This window comes from Helianthus annuus, chromosome 1 (assembly GCF_002127325.2).
Source record: "Helianthus annuus cultivar XRQ/B chromosome 1, HanXRQr2.0-SUNRISE, whole genome shotgun sequence".
NCBI classification, from domain to species: domain Eukaryota; kingdom Viridiplantae; phylum Streptophyta; class Magnoliopsida; order Asterales; family Asteraceae; genus Helianthus; species Helianthus annuus.
In genome coordinates this window covers 30,932,507-30,951,009 of record NC_035433.2, presented here as the reverse complement: position 1 = coordinate 30,951,009, position 18,503 = coordinate 30,932,507, and the positions used below count along the sequence as shown (strand labels likewise).

At 36.9% G+C, this 18,503-nt stretch overlaps 1 protein-coding gene across 1 annotated transcript; it reads left to right on the top strand.

Annotated features, from left to right (window-relative positions):
• Positions 1 to 1,565: 1,565 nt before the first annotated feature.
• Positions 1,566 to 17,842, top strand: LOC110944168 (phospholipase A I). Its single transcript, XM_022185885.1, has 18 exons — positions 1,566 to 2,396; positions 8,311 to 8,458; positions 8,563 to 8,641; positions 8,737 to 8,890; positions 9,460 to 9,669; positions 9,753 to 9,998; positions 11,252 to 11,414; positions 11,503 to 11,763; positions 12,114 to 12,235; positions 12,681 to 12,842; positions 12,932 to 13,115; positions 13,363 to 13,499; positions 13,753 to 13,891; positions 14,580 to 14,783; positions 15,388 to 15,799; positions 15,870 to 16,086; positions 16,331 to 16,420; positions 17,199 to 17,842. Exons 1-18 carry the CDS (start codon positions 1,851 to 1,853, stop codon positions 17,658 to 17,660), a joined length of 3,936 nt encoding a protein of 1,311 aa, XP_022041577.1. The 5' UTR covers positions 1,566 to 1,850; the 3' UTR covers positions 17,661 to 17,842.
• Positions 17,843 to 18,503: the final 661 nt, after the last annotated feature.

The window sequence follows — 18,503 nt, the reverse complement described above, 5'->3', positions numbered from 1 at the left end:
TAACATATTTGGAAAAAGAGTAAATTACTGTTTTGGCCCCTATGGTTTAGCCAGTTTAACCATTTCAGCCCAAAAAAAAATCTTTTAACATATCAGACTCCAAGGTTGCATTTTATAACAGTTTTGACCCCATGACACTAACTTTATTACTTTTTTTTGGAGTTAAGTGTAAGGGTAATTGGCCCCTTACACTAACTTTGTTTTTTACATTTTATTTAAACCATCTATGGTTTTTAAAATTGTTTCTTTTTAAACCATTTGTTTTTAAAATAGTTCTTTTTAAAGTCGTTTGTCTTTTAAAGTTTTTTAAACACTTCATTTTATATCATTCTTTTTAAATCATTTATTTTTAAAGATTTTAAAAGAACTTATTTTGTAAAGTCGTTCATTTTTTTAATTTTACAAAACGACGTGTATAAAAAACAAAAGAAATGTAATATTTAAAAAAAAAACATTCAAATAAAAATTTGCAAAAGATCGTTCATTTTTCAAACTTTTTTTTGAATAGTTTATTTTTTTTCAAATCTTCAATTTCTTTTAACCATTTGTTTATTCAAAATTCGTTATTTTTTAACCTTTCGTTTATTAAATTCGTGCGTTTTTAGTACCTTACACTTATTAACTTATTTTTAAGGTTTTTTTTATAAACGTCCTTTTTTTAATCTTCGTTTTTTTAAACCACTCGTTCGTTTAAAATCGACCGTTATTAAATTCCTTCGATTTTTGAAATCGTTGATTTTCTGAAGTTCTTTTCCCTAACGACTATAAGTAAACTGAATACAAAGTTTCAAAAACGGTTCTAAATGAAACGTTTTAAAAAAAGAAACGCTTTTAAAAATTAACGACTTAAAAAACGAATTGCTTAAAAAAGTTAAAAAATGATTTTAAAAATAACTTTATAAAAAGTATCGTTTAAGAAAACTTTAAAAAGAACGAATTTAATAAAGAAGCGGCTTAAAAATTGATAATTTTAAAAACGACAGAGGTTTTAAAAAAATATTAAAAAACAAATTTATAATAATAATCGTAAAAATAACGAAATAATAAAAAAAGCTTGATTAATTGCATTAACAATCTCTTAAATATTAGAGTAAATTACATTTTTAGCCCCTGTTGTTATATCACTTTTACTATATTAGCCTAAAATAAGAATTTTTGACATATCTGCCCCCACAGTTTCTATAACTAACCATTTTGGCCCCTAAGTCTAACCATTTTAGCCCCCATGGTCTCTATAATTAACCATTTTGGCCCCCATGATCTCTAGACTTAGGGGCCAAAATGGTTAGTTATAGAAACCATGGGGGCAGATATGTTAAAAATTCTTATTTTATGCTAATATAGTAAAAGTAATATAACCACAGGAGCCAAAAACGTAATTTACTCTAAATATTAAATGAACTTTATAATTATCAAAAACAGCCTCTAAGGTATATAATTACCTAACTACCCTTACACTTAACTACAATAAAGTAACAAAGTTAGTGTTAAGCATTATAAAATGTAACTCAGGGTCTGATATGTTAAAATACACGTTTTTGGATTGAAAAGGCTAAACTGCCTAAACCACAAGGGCCAAAACAATAATTTACTCGTGGAAAAGTGAAATCACAGTAACCCGTCGGTTATCAACTTTACTGTAAATGGCACTTCCATACTCTCATAACAATATCATACCATCTTCTCCAACAAATCGTCCAACAATTAATCAGTTTCACCCGTCGTAAATGAAATGTAATCACTCCGATTAAACCCTAGAATTCCTCAATCCAATCGTCACAAACCACAAAATCCAAACTCATCGATGATCATCACCATTCTTCGTGCATGCCACAAATCTCATCTCAACAATGTCATGGGGATTAGGTTGGAAGAGGTTATCAGATATGTTCCATCTATCATTGCATTACGGTACAGAAGATCCGTTAGACGATCAAACGTCTTCCGGATCACCGTCAAAAGAGAATTCTAATGATCATGAGTTAGGGTTTCGAATTGATCTGGATTGGAGTGCGAGAGATGACGATGTGCAGGTGGCGTTGAGGCTGCAATCTCAGGTTACGGTTGCGTTACCCTTGCCGCAAGATACGGTGGTGATTAGGCTGTGTGCATGTGGTGATTATGGGGATGGGGATGGGAAGTTGGTGTGTTTGGGGATGGAGGTTGTGAAGCAGAGGGATCCGCTTAGGGTGGTGGTGATGTCGCGGATAGGCGGGTCTGGACAACAGTATGATGGGATGGGGGTGCTGACTAAGTTGTTGAAGTCGGATTTTGCTGGTGAGTTTGGTGGTTTGGGTATGGGTCATGGTGGTGGGGTGGGGGTGGGGGTGGGTAGATTGTGCGCTGATCATTGGATGAATGTTAGTGTTCTTAGCGTCTGTCGTTGCGGATTGTCTGTAAGTTATCTCTTTCTTGCTAAAGAGTGATTTAGGGGACGCTACATATACAAACCGACACTAACGTGTCATACAGGCCGTATTGTAATGTGGGCGGCGAAAAATGGTCATATGGGTTATATGAGGGTCAAATGATTAGCCAAACAAAGAAATGACTGTCACATGTCCCCGTGTGACCTTTTTTCGCCATGTCATCAGTGGCGGACCCAGGAATTTTTTGCTGGGGTGCGGAATATTTTAAAGATTTTAGGCCCTAGCTATATAAAAAATCAGTTCATAGCAGGTCGGATCGAGTCGGGTCATGTAAGACAAAATAACATCAAACTAAAATTTTTATAATCATCAAAAACACGTCAAACGCCATTACAAACGTATTTAAAATTTTACACTACAGGTTTTCATTTTTTGAAATCTATCCAAAGCATTATCTAGAGATACTAAACACTCCATAAGTTCATTACATTCTTACTCATGGCTCCTATCACATATACATCACTCCATAAGTTCATAAAATAACACTAAAAACTTAAACAAAATAAACAATCATGTTTAACCATAGTCCATAATTTTCAATTTTATTTTCAAAGATTCAAGCCCTAGTATTAAATGTTGATTACTTGTAACTTATCCTTTAAACAAACAAAGCTATAAATAAAACAACAAAATCATTTAACTACAAGTCTAGAACAACCAAAAAGCATCAAAAAACATAAAAAGATCAAACCCTTATACATCTATTTTTTCTCCTAATCATCACATAAAACAAAAAATCAATAAAGAAACCATACTAGTTGTATATTTTCTCCTGATCAAAAGTAACCTATTCGTCCTGGTTCAAATTATTTAAACTTCATGCTGTAGCGTATAAAGTTCTGGATCACATTGACAATACCCCGACCCTGACATCTACGGATCCGGCTTATGAAGCCTGGAAAGAATTGGATGCACTGGTTTCTCAGTGGATCTACAATATTGTCTCTAATGACCTTCTCACCCGGGTACTCGATACCGATTCTACGGTTCGGGAGACATGGCTGAAACTCGAGAAGATTTTTCTCAGCAATAAACAAGCAAAGGCTGCTGCTTTGGAAACTCGTTTTGTAAATCTGACACTTGCTGCTTGCAGTTCTGTCGACGACTACTAGCAACAACTCAAAAAGCTTGCAAATCAACTTATTGACGTTGATCAACTCAGTACTTAATCACGGTTGGTATTACAGTTGGTAAGGGGACTTTCTTCGGAATATGATACGACTGCTTCTCTTATTAATTCTCAGAAAGCTGACTGGGATCTCACTAGAACCATGTTGAATGACGAAGTGATAAGATTGTATGTCCGACAGCAGCGATCGTCTTTAGTCCTCGTCTCACCCACCGCCCCATCCCCATCCCAGACTACGAACCAAACCACCACCCAAAACCCTACTGACTACAATAACAACCCTAACACCAATCAGTACCGGGGCTGTGGACGGGGTAGATGACAGAATTATAAAGGCCGTGGAGGTCGTGGCCGAGGGAACAGAGGCGGACAACCATCTGGTAACACCTCTTGGGCTTTTCAAAACCAATCGGACCAGCAAACCTACCCACAATGGGCCTGGTGGAACCATGTCCTTACCCAACCCAAACCACTTGGCGGCCTAATCAGACAAATCAATACCCGCCGAACATACCCTCGGCCCATTATGCAGGTTAAGGTAGCCCAGGTCCATTGCCTTATGGCCCACCGTCGGCTCCTCACGGCCCACTAATAGGTTTTGATGTGTAGAACCCCTCGAACTTGAATGCGGCCTTCAACACTATGCAACTAAACTAAACTGATCCCAACTTAATCATGGATACCTGAAGAAACACGGATTTACCTGGAGAGGATTCGAACCGCTTTGTATAAGAGACCGAGAATCGCACCTTGTTCTTCCTCTTGAACCTATATCTGCAATGGAGAAGAGAGAAAAGTTGGGATGTAGAGATGGCCGGTAGGAGAAAGAATCCCCTATTTCCAGCTACAAAAGTGTGGCAGGTCCATCTTGTTTACCCTAATAATGAGGTGAACACCTCTTTATATAGGAGACATGGGCCTCCTTAACCTCAATGGGCCAGGCCCAGTTAGGGGTCAGCCCAATGTAGTGTAAACTACATCGCGTTGGGCCTCACAGTTGGGTTAGTAAGAAATAATAATAAATAGTAATATAAAAGGCGATTAGTAACGGGAGTGTCCGACTGTTCGGGTCGGGTCCAATACCATACCCCATCATGTCCGGAGCTAAATGACACGTGATTGAAAATCGAGGTATGATTCGACACCTAGATTTATCTACTGTAAATACTAAACTTTTGGTTGGCAACGGACATTGTTTACCAATTGAGGGATCCGATATTGACTTCCTTCCCATCCAAAACTGTACTTATATTTAACCAACATTCTTTATAGTCCATACATTATCAAAAACCTTTTATTTGTCCAACAGTTTACCCGTGATAATAATGTCTCAATTAAATTTGACCCTTTTGGTATTTCCTTAAAGGACCTCAAAACTGGACGACTACTTTTCCGCCACAATAGCACGGGAAATCTCTATCCGATGACTCCACCAACACTTCCGCCACAAGCCTGCTTCCTTGCTTCTACAACGTTACCTTGGCATGATGATGCTCAAGTTTTAGATATTCCTAGTCGACGTTTTGTGTTTTTTTTTTTTTTTTTTTTTTTTTTTTTTTTTTTGTAATCACAATAAGAATTCTACCTTTTGCAATTCTTATCATTTATCAAACAGTAAACGGCTGCCTTTTTATGAATCTAATTCTTTTACGTTTACTCTTTTTGATATTATACATTATGATTTGTGGATGTCTGCTATACTTAGTCTAACAGGATACAAATATTATATGGTGTTGATTGACAATTTTTCCCATTTTGTGTGGGTTTATCAAGTACAAATCTGAAACTTTTCCTACATTTGTCAAATTTCATTATATGATAGCCACCCAATTCAATCGCAACATCAAAACTTTTCAGTGTGATCTGGGTGGGGAATTTGACAACAATGCCTTCAAAACCTTTGCTTAACAAAATGGCCTCGTGTTTCGTTTTTCTTGCCAAGGTTTAAAAGAACGGACTCGAGTTTCGAGGCTTTTTCCCTTCGCCTCACGAGGCGTAAGTCTCGAGGCAAAACGAGGTGTAAGGCCGAGGCGGTATTAATAAATAAATATAAAAATTATATATATTATAAAAATAATAATACTAACTAATTTCATCACCAGATTCATCAAAATCATCAAAAACACACTTAAAAAGACATGAAATGCTTGAAATTGACACAAAAAGTCAAAAACATAAAAAACAATTGTCAAAATCCCCTGAGGTAGCACCTCAGCCCCTCTGAGGCGCATATACATTAAAAACACCATGAGGCGCGCCATAGACTCGTTTTTTGGCCGTTTTGCCTCAAGGCGCGCCTTGAGGCGCACGCCTCAAAACGTTTTTTAAGACCATGTTTCTTGCCCCTTCTTCTCAAAATGATCGCCTAAATGATATCATTCGCTCATTACTCATTTGTCGCCTAAATGATATCTTACAAACTAAGAGATTAAATTTCTTCACTCCCACCGTTGCATTATACCTTCGCCACCCAACGTACGATCATTTACGTGTCTTGGAGTGCACTTGTTATCCCAATACCTCCGCCACTCAACCTCACAAACTTCATACTCAGTCCGTCTGATGTATCTTCCTTGGGTATCCTCCCGATTTCCGAGGTTATCGGTGTTTCGACTCAACAACCGGGAAGGTGTTAATATCTTGTCATGTGACATTCGACGAGAATACTTTTCCATACACCATACCCACCCTACCCACCACCTATAACTTCCTCGATGATACCCCACCACTTGGTTTTACATTTTCACCCACCTTACCCACACCGCCAAAACCTCCCCTACCATCCATCACACCGTTTCCGATAACTTATACCCGTCGTCCGCATGCCACCACCCCTACACCTTCAGAGCCTACGGCTACCACACCACCTACGGCTGCAACCCAGCCTTCGGTTGTCACCACTACACATCCGCCACCCTTATCCACGGTGGCACAACCGACACCCACCCATCCGCCCACTCAGCCACCACCCTCTAACACCCATCCTATGACCACCCGTTCAAAAGCTAGACACTAAGGCTTTGCCGACCCTCATTGGTTACTTGCTATGCGGGCTGAGTTTAGTGCTTTACTGGAAAATGAAACTTGGGAACTGGTGCCTCAACTGGTTGATAGACCGGTTATTCGATGTGTGAGGCTTTTTCACCATAAATTTAAATCTGATGGTTCTCTAGAGAGATATAAGGCCCGGTTGGTTGTTAATGGAAAGTCACAGACGGTAGGGGTTGATTGTGAGGATACTTTTAGTCTGGTTGTCAAACCGGCTATGATACGGACCATGCTATCTATTGCAGTTTCTCGTTCTTGGCCTATGCATCAACTAGATGTCAAGCATGCATTTCTACATGGGAACTTAAATGAAACGGTATTTATGCATCAACCGCCGGGATTTGTGGATAGGCGTTTTCCTAACTTTGTATGCAGATTAAAGAAATCTCTCTATGGGCTCAAACAGGCTCCCCGTGCATGGTACACCCGTTTTGCCACCTACATTTTATCACATGGTTTTCGAAGCAGCGTGTGTGATAACTCTTTGCTCATTAATACACAGGGTCCTTACACTACTTATTTATTACTTAATGTTGATGGTATTGTGGTTACCGCGTTATTTAGGGGCTGTTTGTTTACCTATTAATGAGGCTCTTAATGGTTCAGATCTCTTACTGGTTCAGCACTTAATGGTTCAGACTGCTTGTTTCGTGGGCAGATGTCTGAATGGTTCAGACATTTGCCTCTGAATGGTTAAGTATTATACTGAGTCTGAATGGTTAAGACCTCTATCTGAATTGGTCAGACATTAGCCTCTGAAATGTTAAGCATTATACTGGCTCTTAATGGTTCAGACCTCTGGTTCAACACTTAATGGTTCTGACCTCTTACTAATTCAGCACTTAACCATTCAGAAGTTGCCAAACAGCCCCTTAATGTTCTGCTTCATGACATTATTCGTACACTCTCACGAGAGTTTGCCATGACGGATCTGGTCCATTGCATCATTTTCTGGGGATCAAGGTGACTCGGGACTAGAATGGTTTATTTTTGGATCAGACTCAATACACGAAGGATATTATTTCCCAGGCTTCTATGACATCGTGTAAGCCGTGTACCACCTCGGTAGACTTATCGGCCAAGCTAAGTGCTACAGATGGGTCGCTGTTTCATGATCCTATTTTGTACCGTAGTTTAGCTGGCGCTGCAATATCTTACCTTTACTCAGCCAGACATCTCCTATCCTCGTCAGTTGTTTCAATCCTTTCCACCCCCGCTCAATCTGCAGGGGCGTCTTAGCCGATAGTATTTTAGAGATATATTATTTTATGTTATTTGGTTATTATACGATCGTAATTGTATTACGATTATGATACCTAAAATAGTGGTATTGTTATCTTGTACTCCCTATTCAAAAGGGTTTTTAGATCGTTCAATGATATACAGAAAATTATATACCGTAGACTCTTTTAAGTTTGGGTAGTGTAGGGTTTGTGAAAATTTACAATATTGTTGGTATTGATAAGTATATATAATAGTACAATGGACATACATCATGACATAGTCTAAGATTGTCACAAGTAATCAACTTCATAACAAACTAGACCTGGTTAAACATAGCAAACTAGATAAAATTAAATAACAGTTTTATCCCTTTTCAAGTTTATATCTAACAAGTAGGTCAAACCTATGATTCTATATGTTTGAAGATGATTAAGTGCAAAATGTTGCTTATTTTCCTATAAAATATTGAACCAATCGCAGATGCTTCCGGTAGAGTTGACTAAACTGCCACTTCTTGAGAAGCTATATCTTGATAACAATAAGCTGTTAAATTTGCCCCCTGAAGTTGGTGATTTGAAAAAACTTAAAGTACTCACAGTTGACTACAACTTATTGGTTACTGTACCAGGTAATCTGCCTGCAACTTTCTTAAAAGTCATTTCCAATTTATGTAGGTAATAGGACAGATTTGCAGCTTGTGACATATTCCTTTTTTGTTTGAACAACAAACAGTTGAACTCAGGCAGTGTGTTGGACTCGTGGAGTTATCACTTGAACACAATAAGCTAGTCCGTCCTCTTCTTGATTTCAGGTCATTAATCTGATTATGATATATTTTAATTACAATGAAGGCTATACGTGTTCTTAAGTTGAGATCTATTGTTTTATCTTAATTTTTTTATTCAGGGCCATGGCTGAGTTACGTGTTCTAAGGCTATTTGGTAATCCGCTTGAATTTCTTCCTGAAATTTTGTCTTTGCACCAACTCCGCCATCTTTCTGTTGCAAACATTCGGATTGTTGCAGATGACTATCTAAGATCTGTGAATGTGCAGATAGAGGTAAGACTTATTTCATCCATTCTCGTGTTAGCTAACTTTTTCTACTTGACGAATATAAGTAAATGGTAGACAGTGCCATCTTTTGGTTTATCATAAACCCTAAGTAGTTAATGCGGTAAAATATAGGATATCGGTCAAGAACTGATATTTGAGATATCAGTTATCACTTTGGGATATAGGTAATTTTAATATCATGTCAAATTTATATATATAGCAATTTAACACTAACAATTGTAACAAGTAAGAACTGACTAAGACTTAAAACACTAACATTTAACAGTAACAACTAACAATTAAGACTTAAAACACCAATAGCAGCAATAAGAAGAAAAATGAACGGTACAAAAAAGAAGAATGGTACAGATATCGGGAAAATCGGTGATTTATCAATCAAATATCGGTCCTATATCGGTCAAATATCGGACAATATCGCTGATATTATCCGTACCGATATTCTGACCAATATTTTGTACCGCTATCTCGGTAGGGGACCGATAACCGATATATCACTGATATATCGGGATATTAACTACATAGCATAAACCTAACTTGTATTAGATGGAATGCAGGTGTTGAATAACTCTTACTTTGTTGCTTCACGACACAAGCTGAGTGCATTCTTTGCTCTAATATTTCGCTATTCATCATGCCACCATCCTTTGCTTGCATCTGCCCTTGCAAAGATAGCTCAAGATGAAGGAAACCGTGTCGTTATTGGTAAAGATGAAAATGCAATACGGCAACTCATAAGTATGATTAGTAGTGAAAATCATCATGTGGTTAGTTGTCATTTCTTATCACAATATTTATCTGCCTATTTCTCATTTAGATGTTTTCCAAGTAGTTGTAAAATTTTCTTCAGGTTGAGCAGGCTTGTTCTGCACTTACTTCTCTTGCCTCAGATGTATCTGTGTCACTTCAGTTGATGAAATGTGACATCATGCAACCCATTCAAAGAGTTTTGAAATGTAATGGCCCTCAAGAACTGAAATCTGTCTTGCAAGTCGTCGCAAAGTTGGGGTTCGTTTCTGACAAAGTGGCCCAAAAGATGATGAATAAGGACGTCATAAGATCATTAAAGTTGTTATGTGTACATAAAGAACCAGAGGTAAACATAAGCTTGTCTATTGTCATGTATGTTAGCTTCTTATCACATGGTAACACTAATAGTACCTGAAACATATTTTATTCATCGTAACAAAAATAAGATTGACATACAAAATTGGTTTGTTTTCGGGAGGAAATACTAATGTTACTTATTTTAGTTACGAAAATAATATTATTGCATATTATGATTACAGAAATATTGAAGTTGCCTGGTTTACTAGTTAACCCTAATAATCATGGATGTCAATAGCGATCGTAGCGATCGCTATAGCGCTCTACGTAGCATATAGGTCTAGTGTCGCTATTAGGGTTGTTGCGATGGATAGCGAGAATAGCGACACTTTATTTTTTGTAATATAAATAGCAATTAAATATAGCTATAAAATAGCTGGATTTTAGGTTTTTGTTAGATATACATGTAAAATAGCATATATACTAGGGTATTTTGATATAATATACATATAAAATAAATAAATAAATAAAGAATTCTAGTGTATCGCTATTTATAAAATAGCCGCCCGCTATTTATCGCTATTCGCTATCGCTATTTGTCGCTATTCGCCATCATAGTTGTCAATAGCGGCTATAGCGACCGCTATAGCGCGCTATGTAGTGAGGCTACTAAGTGTCGCTTTGGGTTATAGCGACCAATAGTGTAAATAGCGACAGTGATATTTTTTTGATGTAAATAGCATTTAGATATAGCTAGATTATAGGTTTTTGTTAAATATACATGTAAAATAGCATACATACTAGGGTATTTTGATATAATATACATATAAAATAAATAAATAAAGAATTCTAGTGTATCGCTATTTATAAAATAGCCGCCCACTATTTATCGCTATTCGCTATCGCTATTTGTCGCTATTCGCCATCATAGTTGTCAATAGCGGCTATAGCGACCGCTATAGCGCGCTATGTAGTGAGGCGACTAAGTGTCGCTTTGGGTTATAGCGACCAATAGTGTAAATAGCGACAGTGATATTTTTTTGATGTAAATAGCATTTAGATATAGCTAGATTATAGGTTTTTGTTAAATATACATGTAAAATAGCATACATACCTAGGTATTTGATATAATATACATATAAAAATTTTCAAAATTCTTTTTCTAGTGTATGCTATTTGTAAAATAGCTAGCGGTCTCTATTCGCTATGTAGCATATAGGTCCCTTGTCACTATTCGCTATTAACAACTATGCTAATAATGCCAGTCTAACAATGATCTGAATAGTTTTTATAAATCACTAGGTTCAAAGGTCTGCGTTACTAGCTATTGGGAACTTAGCCTTTTGTTCAGAAAACCGGCGGATTCTTGTTGCTTCTGAAAGTTTGAGGGATCTTCTTTTGCAACGTACAGTTACATCTGAGCTACGTGTGAGGAAAGCTGCAGCTCGTGCTCTAGCTATACTAGGTTGTCTTCTTTAATGGTTTTCCATACCTTTAAATTTAATGGTTAATAAATTTGTATTATTAAATAGTGTAGTTATATGTGATTATAGGTGAGAATGAGAGTCTGAGGCGTTCTATAAAAGGAAGACAGGTGGCAAAGCAAGGACTGAGGATACTTACGATGGATGGAGGTGGGATGAAAGGTCTTGCTACTGTACAAATTCTTAAGGAAATTGAGAAGGGTACCGGTAAACAGATACATGAGATGTTTGATCTTATATGTGGCACGTCAACCGGAGGCTTGCTTGCTGTTGCTCTTGGAATTAAACTCATGTCGTTGGAAAAGTGTGAAGATATATACAAAAGTCTAGGTGAGCTAGATGAACCTTATGCGGCAGACTAGCTGGTAGCAAGATGGGCGGGCTGGGCAGGTTGGATAGCGGTCAAAACGGGTTCAAGTCGAAACTAGTCATTTAAGCATTGATCAAAAAGGATCATGTCGGTTCGGTTTGGCTTGACCTGCAAACTCTTTTTTGTCCATTTTCTTGGATTTTTTAAAACGAATAACGTGTTGAGCATAATCACTGCAGTTGACTCTTTTAAATTAAGAAAGTTGTATTGACCTGCTCATAAGTAAATGAATCACAATTGACCCCAAGACTATGCTACTAACTTCTTTCTCTTGATAGTCATGTCAGATTTCACTTGTACAATTTTACAGGAAAACTTGTGTTTGCGGAACACGTTCCGAAGGATAACGAAGCGGCAACTTGGAGAGAGAAGTTCGATCAGCTTTACAAAAGTTCATCACAAAGTTTTAGAGTCGTTGTGCATGGATCTAAAGTATGCAATTCTCCTGTTTTAATTTCTGGATATTTTTACTATCTAATAACTAAAGAGCTAATTTATCTTGAAAGATAAATAATTTACCGTGAAGATCTTTTTTCCACAGAAAAACCCATTAAACTTTCAATAATTGCAAAAACCGTCAAGCTACTGATCAACTGTACAAGTTAGTAAGTTACCATAATAAACGATGACGTGACAAGTCAATAACTTTGACCACGTTGCTTATCTTTGACGTGGTGTTGAGAAAGTGAGAAACTGCCTATCAACAGATAAGGATAAAGATTACCTTAAAATTGAAAATTTTAACTGTCAAGCCTTTTCAGGGCCAACATAATTTGTGCATGATTAAATAGGAAATTTCTAAACCTTGTTATGGGATGGACCACAAATTCTAGTGCATGTATAATGGCTAAAACTATTCACTTTCATCTATGTCCAGCACAGCGCTGATGAGTTTGAGAGATTGTTAAAAGAGATATGCGCCGAAGAGGATGGGGATCTCTTAATAGACTCAGCAGTAAAAGGGATCCCAAAAGTTATTGTGGTATCAACTTTAGTCAATATGGCACCAGCTCAGCCGTTTATATTTCGTAATTATCAGGTTTAGTGACATACCGCATGCTTTCTGATGAAATCCTGATCATATTGTTGATTCACATATTAAGTGATATATCCTCATTTGAACTATAGTACCCTGCTGGCACAATAGAAGCTCCTTTGACAATCTCAGCCAACAATGAGTCAGTTACATCAACCTACGGTGCTCAAATTGGATATAAACATGGTACTCACATGGGAAGTTGTAGACATCATATATGGCAAGCTATACGAGCATCGTCTGCAGCTCCGTATTATCTTGATGATTACTCTGATGGTATGAACTCCCTGTAGTTGCCACCTCTATCTCTATGCAGCATTTTCTCTCATATTTTCAGGAATGGAATTTATGAAAAATACTTTCAGATGAAATATGAAAAAAATAAAAAATAAATAAGCCAACCAAGTTTCGTACAATAGAGGTGAAGTATGACATTTTGAAGAAGCGTATTAACCTTTGTTTGTTAACAGAAGTAAACGAATATGACTTTGAGTTTCTCCTTAAATCTGTGACATTCCTACAGGTGTATTCCGTTGGCAAGATGGTGCTATTGTTGCAAATAATCCTACTATATTTGCTATACGAGAAGCACAACTTCTATGGCCAGACGCAAAAATTGATACCTTAGTTTCAATTGGTTGTTGTACTGTTCCAACAAAGGCAATCTCTCTCTCTCTCTCTCTCTCTCTCTCTCTCTCTCTCTCTAAACACACACACACACACACATCTAGGCAGATATAAGCATATTTCTGTGACAACCTTTACAATGTTCTATTTCTAATTCCTATTTAAAAAAACCTTCCAAAAGCTACATCCTGTTTACCAAGGCCATTTCTGAGGTTGGAAAGTTTATGTCTAATATATACACACATGTACTAACTATATGCTTTTTTTTATTTGTGGTTGATTCTAGGTTCGAAAAGGCGGGTGGCGTTATTTGGATACTGGTCAAGTATTGGTTGAAAGTGCATGCTCAGTCGACCGCATAGACGATATGTTAAGCACATTGCTTTCAATGATTCCCGATATTCAGTATTTTCGGTTCAATCCAGGTGGGATTCTTATTATGGAAATTCTCCACCCTGTCTAATTGTTTAATGCTACATCTTGTCCATCATACAGAATATAGCAATAGCAATAAAGTCAACTGAAATTGTATTTTACGTAATATTTTCTTGTATATATATAGGACAGTTAATTACAAAACAAAATTTAGGTAGAGAACCCATAAACACTTGTACCTATTACTTTAAGGCAGTTATGTAACCCCATAACCGTCTCCTTTCTCTCTCCCTCTATGTCTGGCAAATACGATGTAAATGTTTATGCGGTTCTCACACTGCTTTATTAAAATTGGTTGTTTATTGATATTCCCCACACACGCACATGCACACACACACATATAAAATTATATATACATATAAAACTCAGCAAACACTTTTGTCTGTTTAAATTGTCTTTTTATAATAAATAATGTCTTAAACTGTGATTGCTCAGACAAATTTATTTTTAAGAATTATTTTAATTTTTTAGTTATGCTGATTTGTGAAATTATATACATAAAAATAGATTTTGGTTCTCTTTCAACCAATTTGAGATAAATTATAACTTGTATCAACCCATTCATAAGCAAATGGGCCAGATTTGCCACCTCTACTCGTTGAGCATGATAACATTTGGAGCGCTTGATGTCATCTTCAATTAAGCGTTTGAACTTGTGTTTTTGTCACCTTTTTACAGTTGACGAACGCTGTGATATGGAGTTGGATGAGACTGATCCCACAGTATGGCTTAAGTTGGAGGCAGCCACTAATGATTATATCAAGAACAATTCTTCGGCTTTTGAAAATGTGTGTGAAAAATTGTTGCAGAATCATAATGATGAGAAATATCTTGACAATCTACACTCTCAACAGTTGTTCAAGGCAAAACGTCCATGTACTGGTATGATTTGCATTTTCAGGTATAAGGATGGGATAATGTGCTTGTTTTTGGATATATCTGGGTCAGTTGTTGGTCAATATCAAATTGATTCTGTTAATTCAGTTGACAGTCAAAGATTTCTGCCAAACAGTGGTCGGGACAGTTGTTTATTTGACAAAGTCAATTAACAACATGATTAAACAAAACCTGACACACACGCGCGCGCACAAACACACATATATATAGTTTAAATATATACATATTAAAGTGTACTTATTGAAATTGAGGTGGATTGGTAATTAATGGTTTGATTATTTTTTACCATAAACGAACTGATTTATTTGGTTAATTAAAAAAATAAAACCAAACCATCTGTTACTTCGGTTACGGTTTGGTTTGGTTTGTATCCTCACCCATTACGTAGAACACTACATAAACAATTTCTGCCCATTTACTTATGTTAATCTACCCAATTACGTATTGTAGTGCATAAAACCTCTTAAATTATTATAGTTTGTAATTTATCTAACAAACTAGTTATTAATAAAAATTTGACCTATTTTGAGTTTTGGACTCGCCCATTTTGCCATCTCTAACGTTAACCTCTGATTCTTGTAAGCAATAGGTGAAAACGGAGCCTATTTAGGTTGGAGGCGTAACATGCTACTTGTGAAGGCTTCAAATTCCGGAAATAATTTCAACCATGTTCAATCACTTGACACATTTTGTTGTGGAAATGGAATAAAACTATCTGTTATGGATGTGACAACATCCGAAACGCTTAAGCCGGTACCAGAAACATCATTTCCGTCACCATTTGCATCCCCATTGTTCAGCCCATCAAGTCCACATCTCTACAGTTGTGGTATAATGGCACATTTAAGCCTTGATGGAAAAATTGGCCCTCAAGAATCACCGACTGCAGCTAGACAGCTTTCGGTTCCTATTCGCTTGTTGCATGACAAGTTACAAAATTCCCCACATGTTGGAGTTGTTCATTTGGCTCTTGAAAACGATACAAATGGATCAATAGTAAGGTTAGTTATTTCTTCTTTCAACAAACAGTTTATTGGAAAACTGGGTGATGATGCATGGTTGTTGTTCCAGCTGGCAAAATGATGTGTTCGTGGTTGCTGAACCGGGAGAACTTGCAGACAAATTTCTGCAAGATGTGAAATGCAGCTTTCAGTCGATGCTGAAAGGGCGTCGTAGGAGACACATGTCACACATTTCAAACATATCCACTGTTGCTGATTTGGTAGCCTGTAGACCTTGCTTCCAGATTGGGGTTGTTGTACATCGCTACATAGGTCGCCAGACTCAGGTATGCTGCTAAAATGGGCGGGTCATATGGGTTGAGTAAATGGTCAAAACGGGTCAGGCCTGAATACACACCTTTCCATACATTTCCTTTTTAGCTAATGTTGTATTTTTTTCAGTGTCACACGTTTGACCCGTCAGAGATTAAACAAAACCTGAATCAACATATTCATAAGTAGATGGATTGAGATTGCGACTCGTAGCAAATTGGTAAGTTAATAATCTGTGTGTTTGGCTGGTGGATGAAGGTGAATGAAGATGATCGAGAAGTTGGGGCTTACATGTTTCGCAGGACAGTTCCTTCTATGCACTTGTCTCCTGCAGATGTTCGTTGGATGGTATGTTTTAGATTTTATAATTTTTTTATTTAGTTGACCCTTCAAACCAGACACGAACTTAAAATTGTGTTAGACACATGAACCAAACACGCCAGACAACATTCGTGGTTGACTTGTTTAGCGAAAAAAAGATATCTTTTTATGTTTTTCATTTTATAATCGATTTTTTTTTCATTTAGTTAATAGGATTGTGGGATATAAAGGAAGTTGAATGATTTGCAATATGGGAAAATCGGTCCTTTTATGTTTTACGTTTTCTACAATTTGTTAAATGGGTAAAATCCCAAAAGATAAAAGTTCAGCTAAAATTCAAGCCATTTTGGTTGAAAGTTGCTCAACGTGAATTCAAAATGCATAAAACATCTTAAATTATTAACTAAAGAGTAAAATTCTTGTTATAATAGTGTATAGGTTTTTCAATAATTGACATAGTCTTGTTTTGATTATGTCTACATCTTGTATTCGTTAATGGTGGTAAACGGGTCATGTTTGTCGGTCGACGGGTCAAAATCAGACACAATCGTGGACATCATATTCGACACACCATGACCCGTTTTATACTCCAACCAGTTTAAGTCAATACATAAAACTTCACATTTTATATAAAAAAATGAATTGGTCAACCCATAACCACTACCCGTTTTTCTATACGGTTTCTGAAAATGACCCAAACACATTTAGATTACACCCAAAACCGTGAATTTCGTGCTAGGTTTCACAGCACTTGTAGTCGAACAACTTATTCGGATCAAGTGATTAAAAATGATGAAAATTACAGGTTGGTGGTTGGAGAGACAGGATCATAATATACAGCGGTTTATACGGGCCATTTCCAGCTCTAATAAAGGCGTTTCTAGACTCAGGTGCTAAAGCAGTCATATGCCCTACAACAGAACCCAAAGAGATGCAGACACAGTTAACATCATTCTACGGATCTTGCGACTACTTGAGTGAATTACAGAACGCTAAATTCGAGATTGGAGAGGAACCTGAAGACGAGGATCTCGGAATCACAACCCCTAGCAGCGAGTGGGAGAACATGACTGAAAGAGACACTCCCTGTGCAGATGGAGGAACCCTAATTTGGGACGATGATGACGAAGAAGAACTCTCCAAGTTCATATGTGAGATCTATGAATCGATACATCTGAGAGGAGAAAGAGTTGATTTTGCTGTACGACAGGCGCTTGCGTCTCATCGATCGATCAGGTACTCGTGTCATCTTCCTCGTATGCTCTGATTCGATCCTGTAAAAACTATAAACCATATAGCCATACCAGGAAGGCGGGAAATTGGTATGTTAAATGAGAAAGAAACCGAAATACGAAAAAGAATATTATTTTATTGTTTATATATTTTATAAGAACAGTTAATATATTATTTATTTATTGAATGCAATAAAAATTCGAAAAAGGATATGGGTTTCGGGTTTCTTTGCTCGCAATTTTGTTTTGTGTTGCTTTCTTTTGTTTGCATATTTGGTTTGTTGGTTTGGCGGGTTGTATTGTTCAATACGAAGGTGACCTGTATTTCCAAATCCACGCTTAAAATCATGTAACACGAACACCCCTCATTTACCCTTCCATTTAATCGGGCTGACGGGTAGGGTTGGTATTAGTTATGTTGTAAACATGTTAATCGAGTTGGTGGATTTTGAAACTGAGTTTAACAAGTTAGCAGACCAACCTGTTTAGTTAAACAAGTTGAATAAGCAAAACCAAACACAACCCGTATAGTTAGACATGTTAACCTTAACACGGCCTGTGTATTAATCGGCTTGGATGTGACGACTCAATACCCGATGGGGGATTCAGAATTTTATTTATATGGAGTCAATGTTTTTGGATGATCCAATTTCATACAAGCGGACTTCAGGGTTGGAAACCCGCACGATGCTGCGGCGATGACGATTTGCAATGCGGTACTTATTTTATGTTAATTTATCTATCCTCTTCTTGTGATATATCATATAGTTCTTTTGTTGATTTAACTCGTGTAGCAAAGTCTCGTCTAACAATAGTATTAAAAAATATGCTAAAAATAGATAATACATGAATTCAAAGTATCTAATGTATTTAACTAT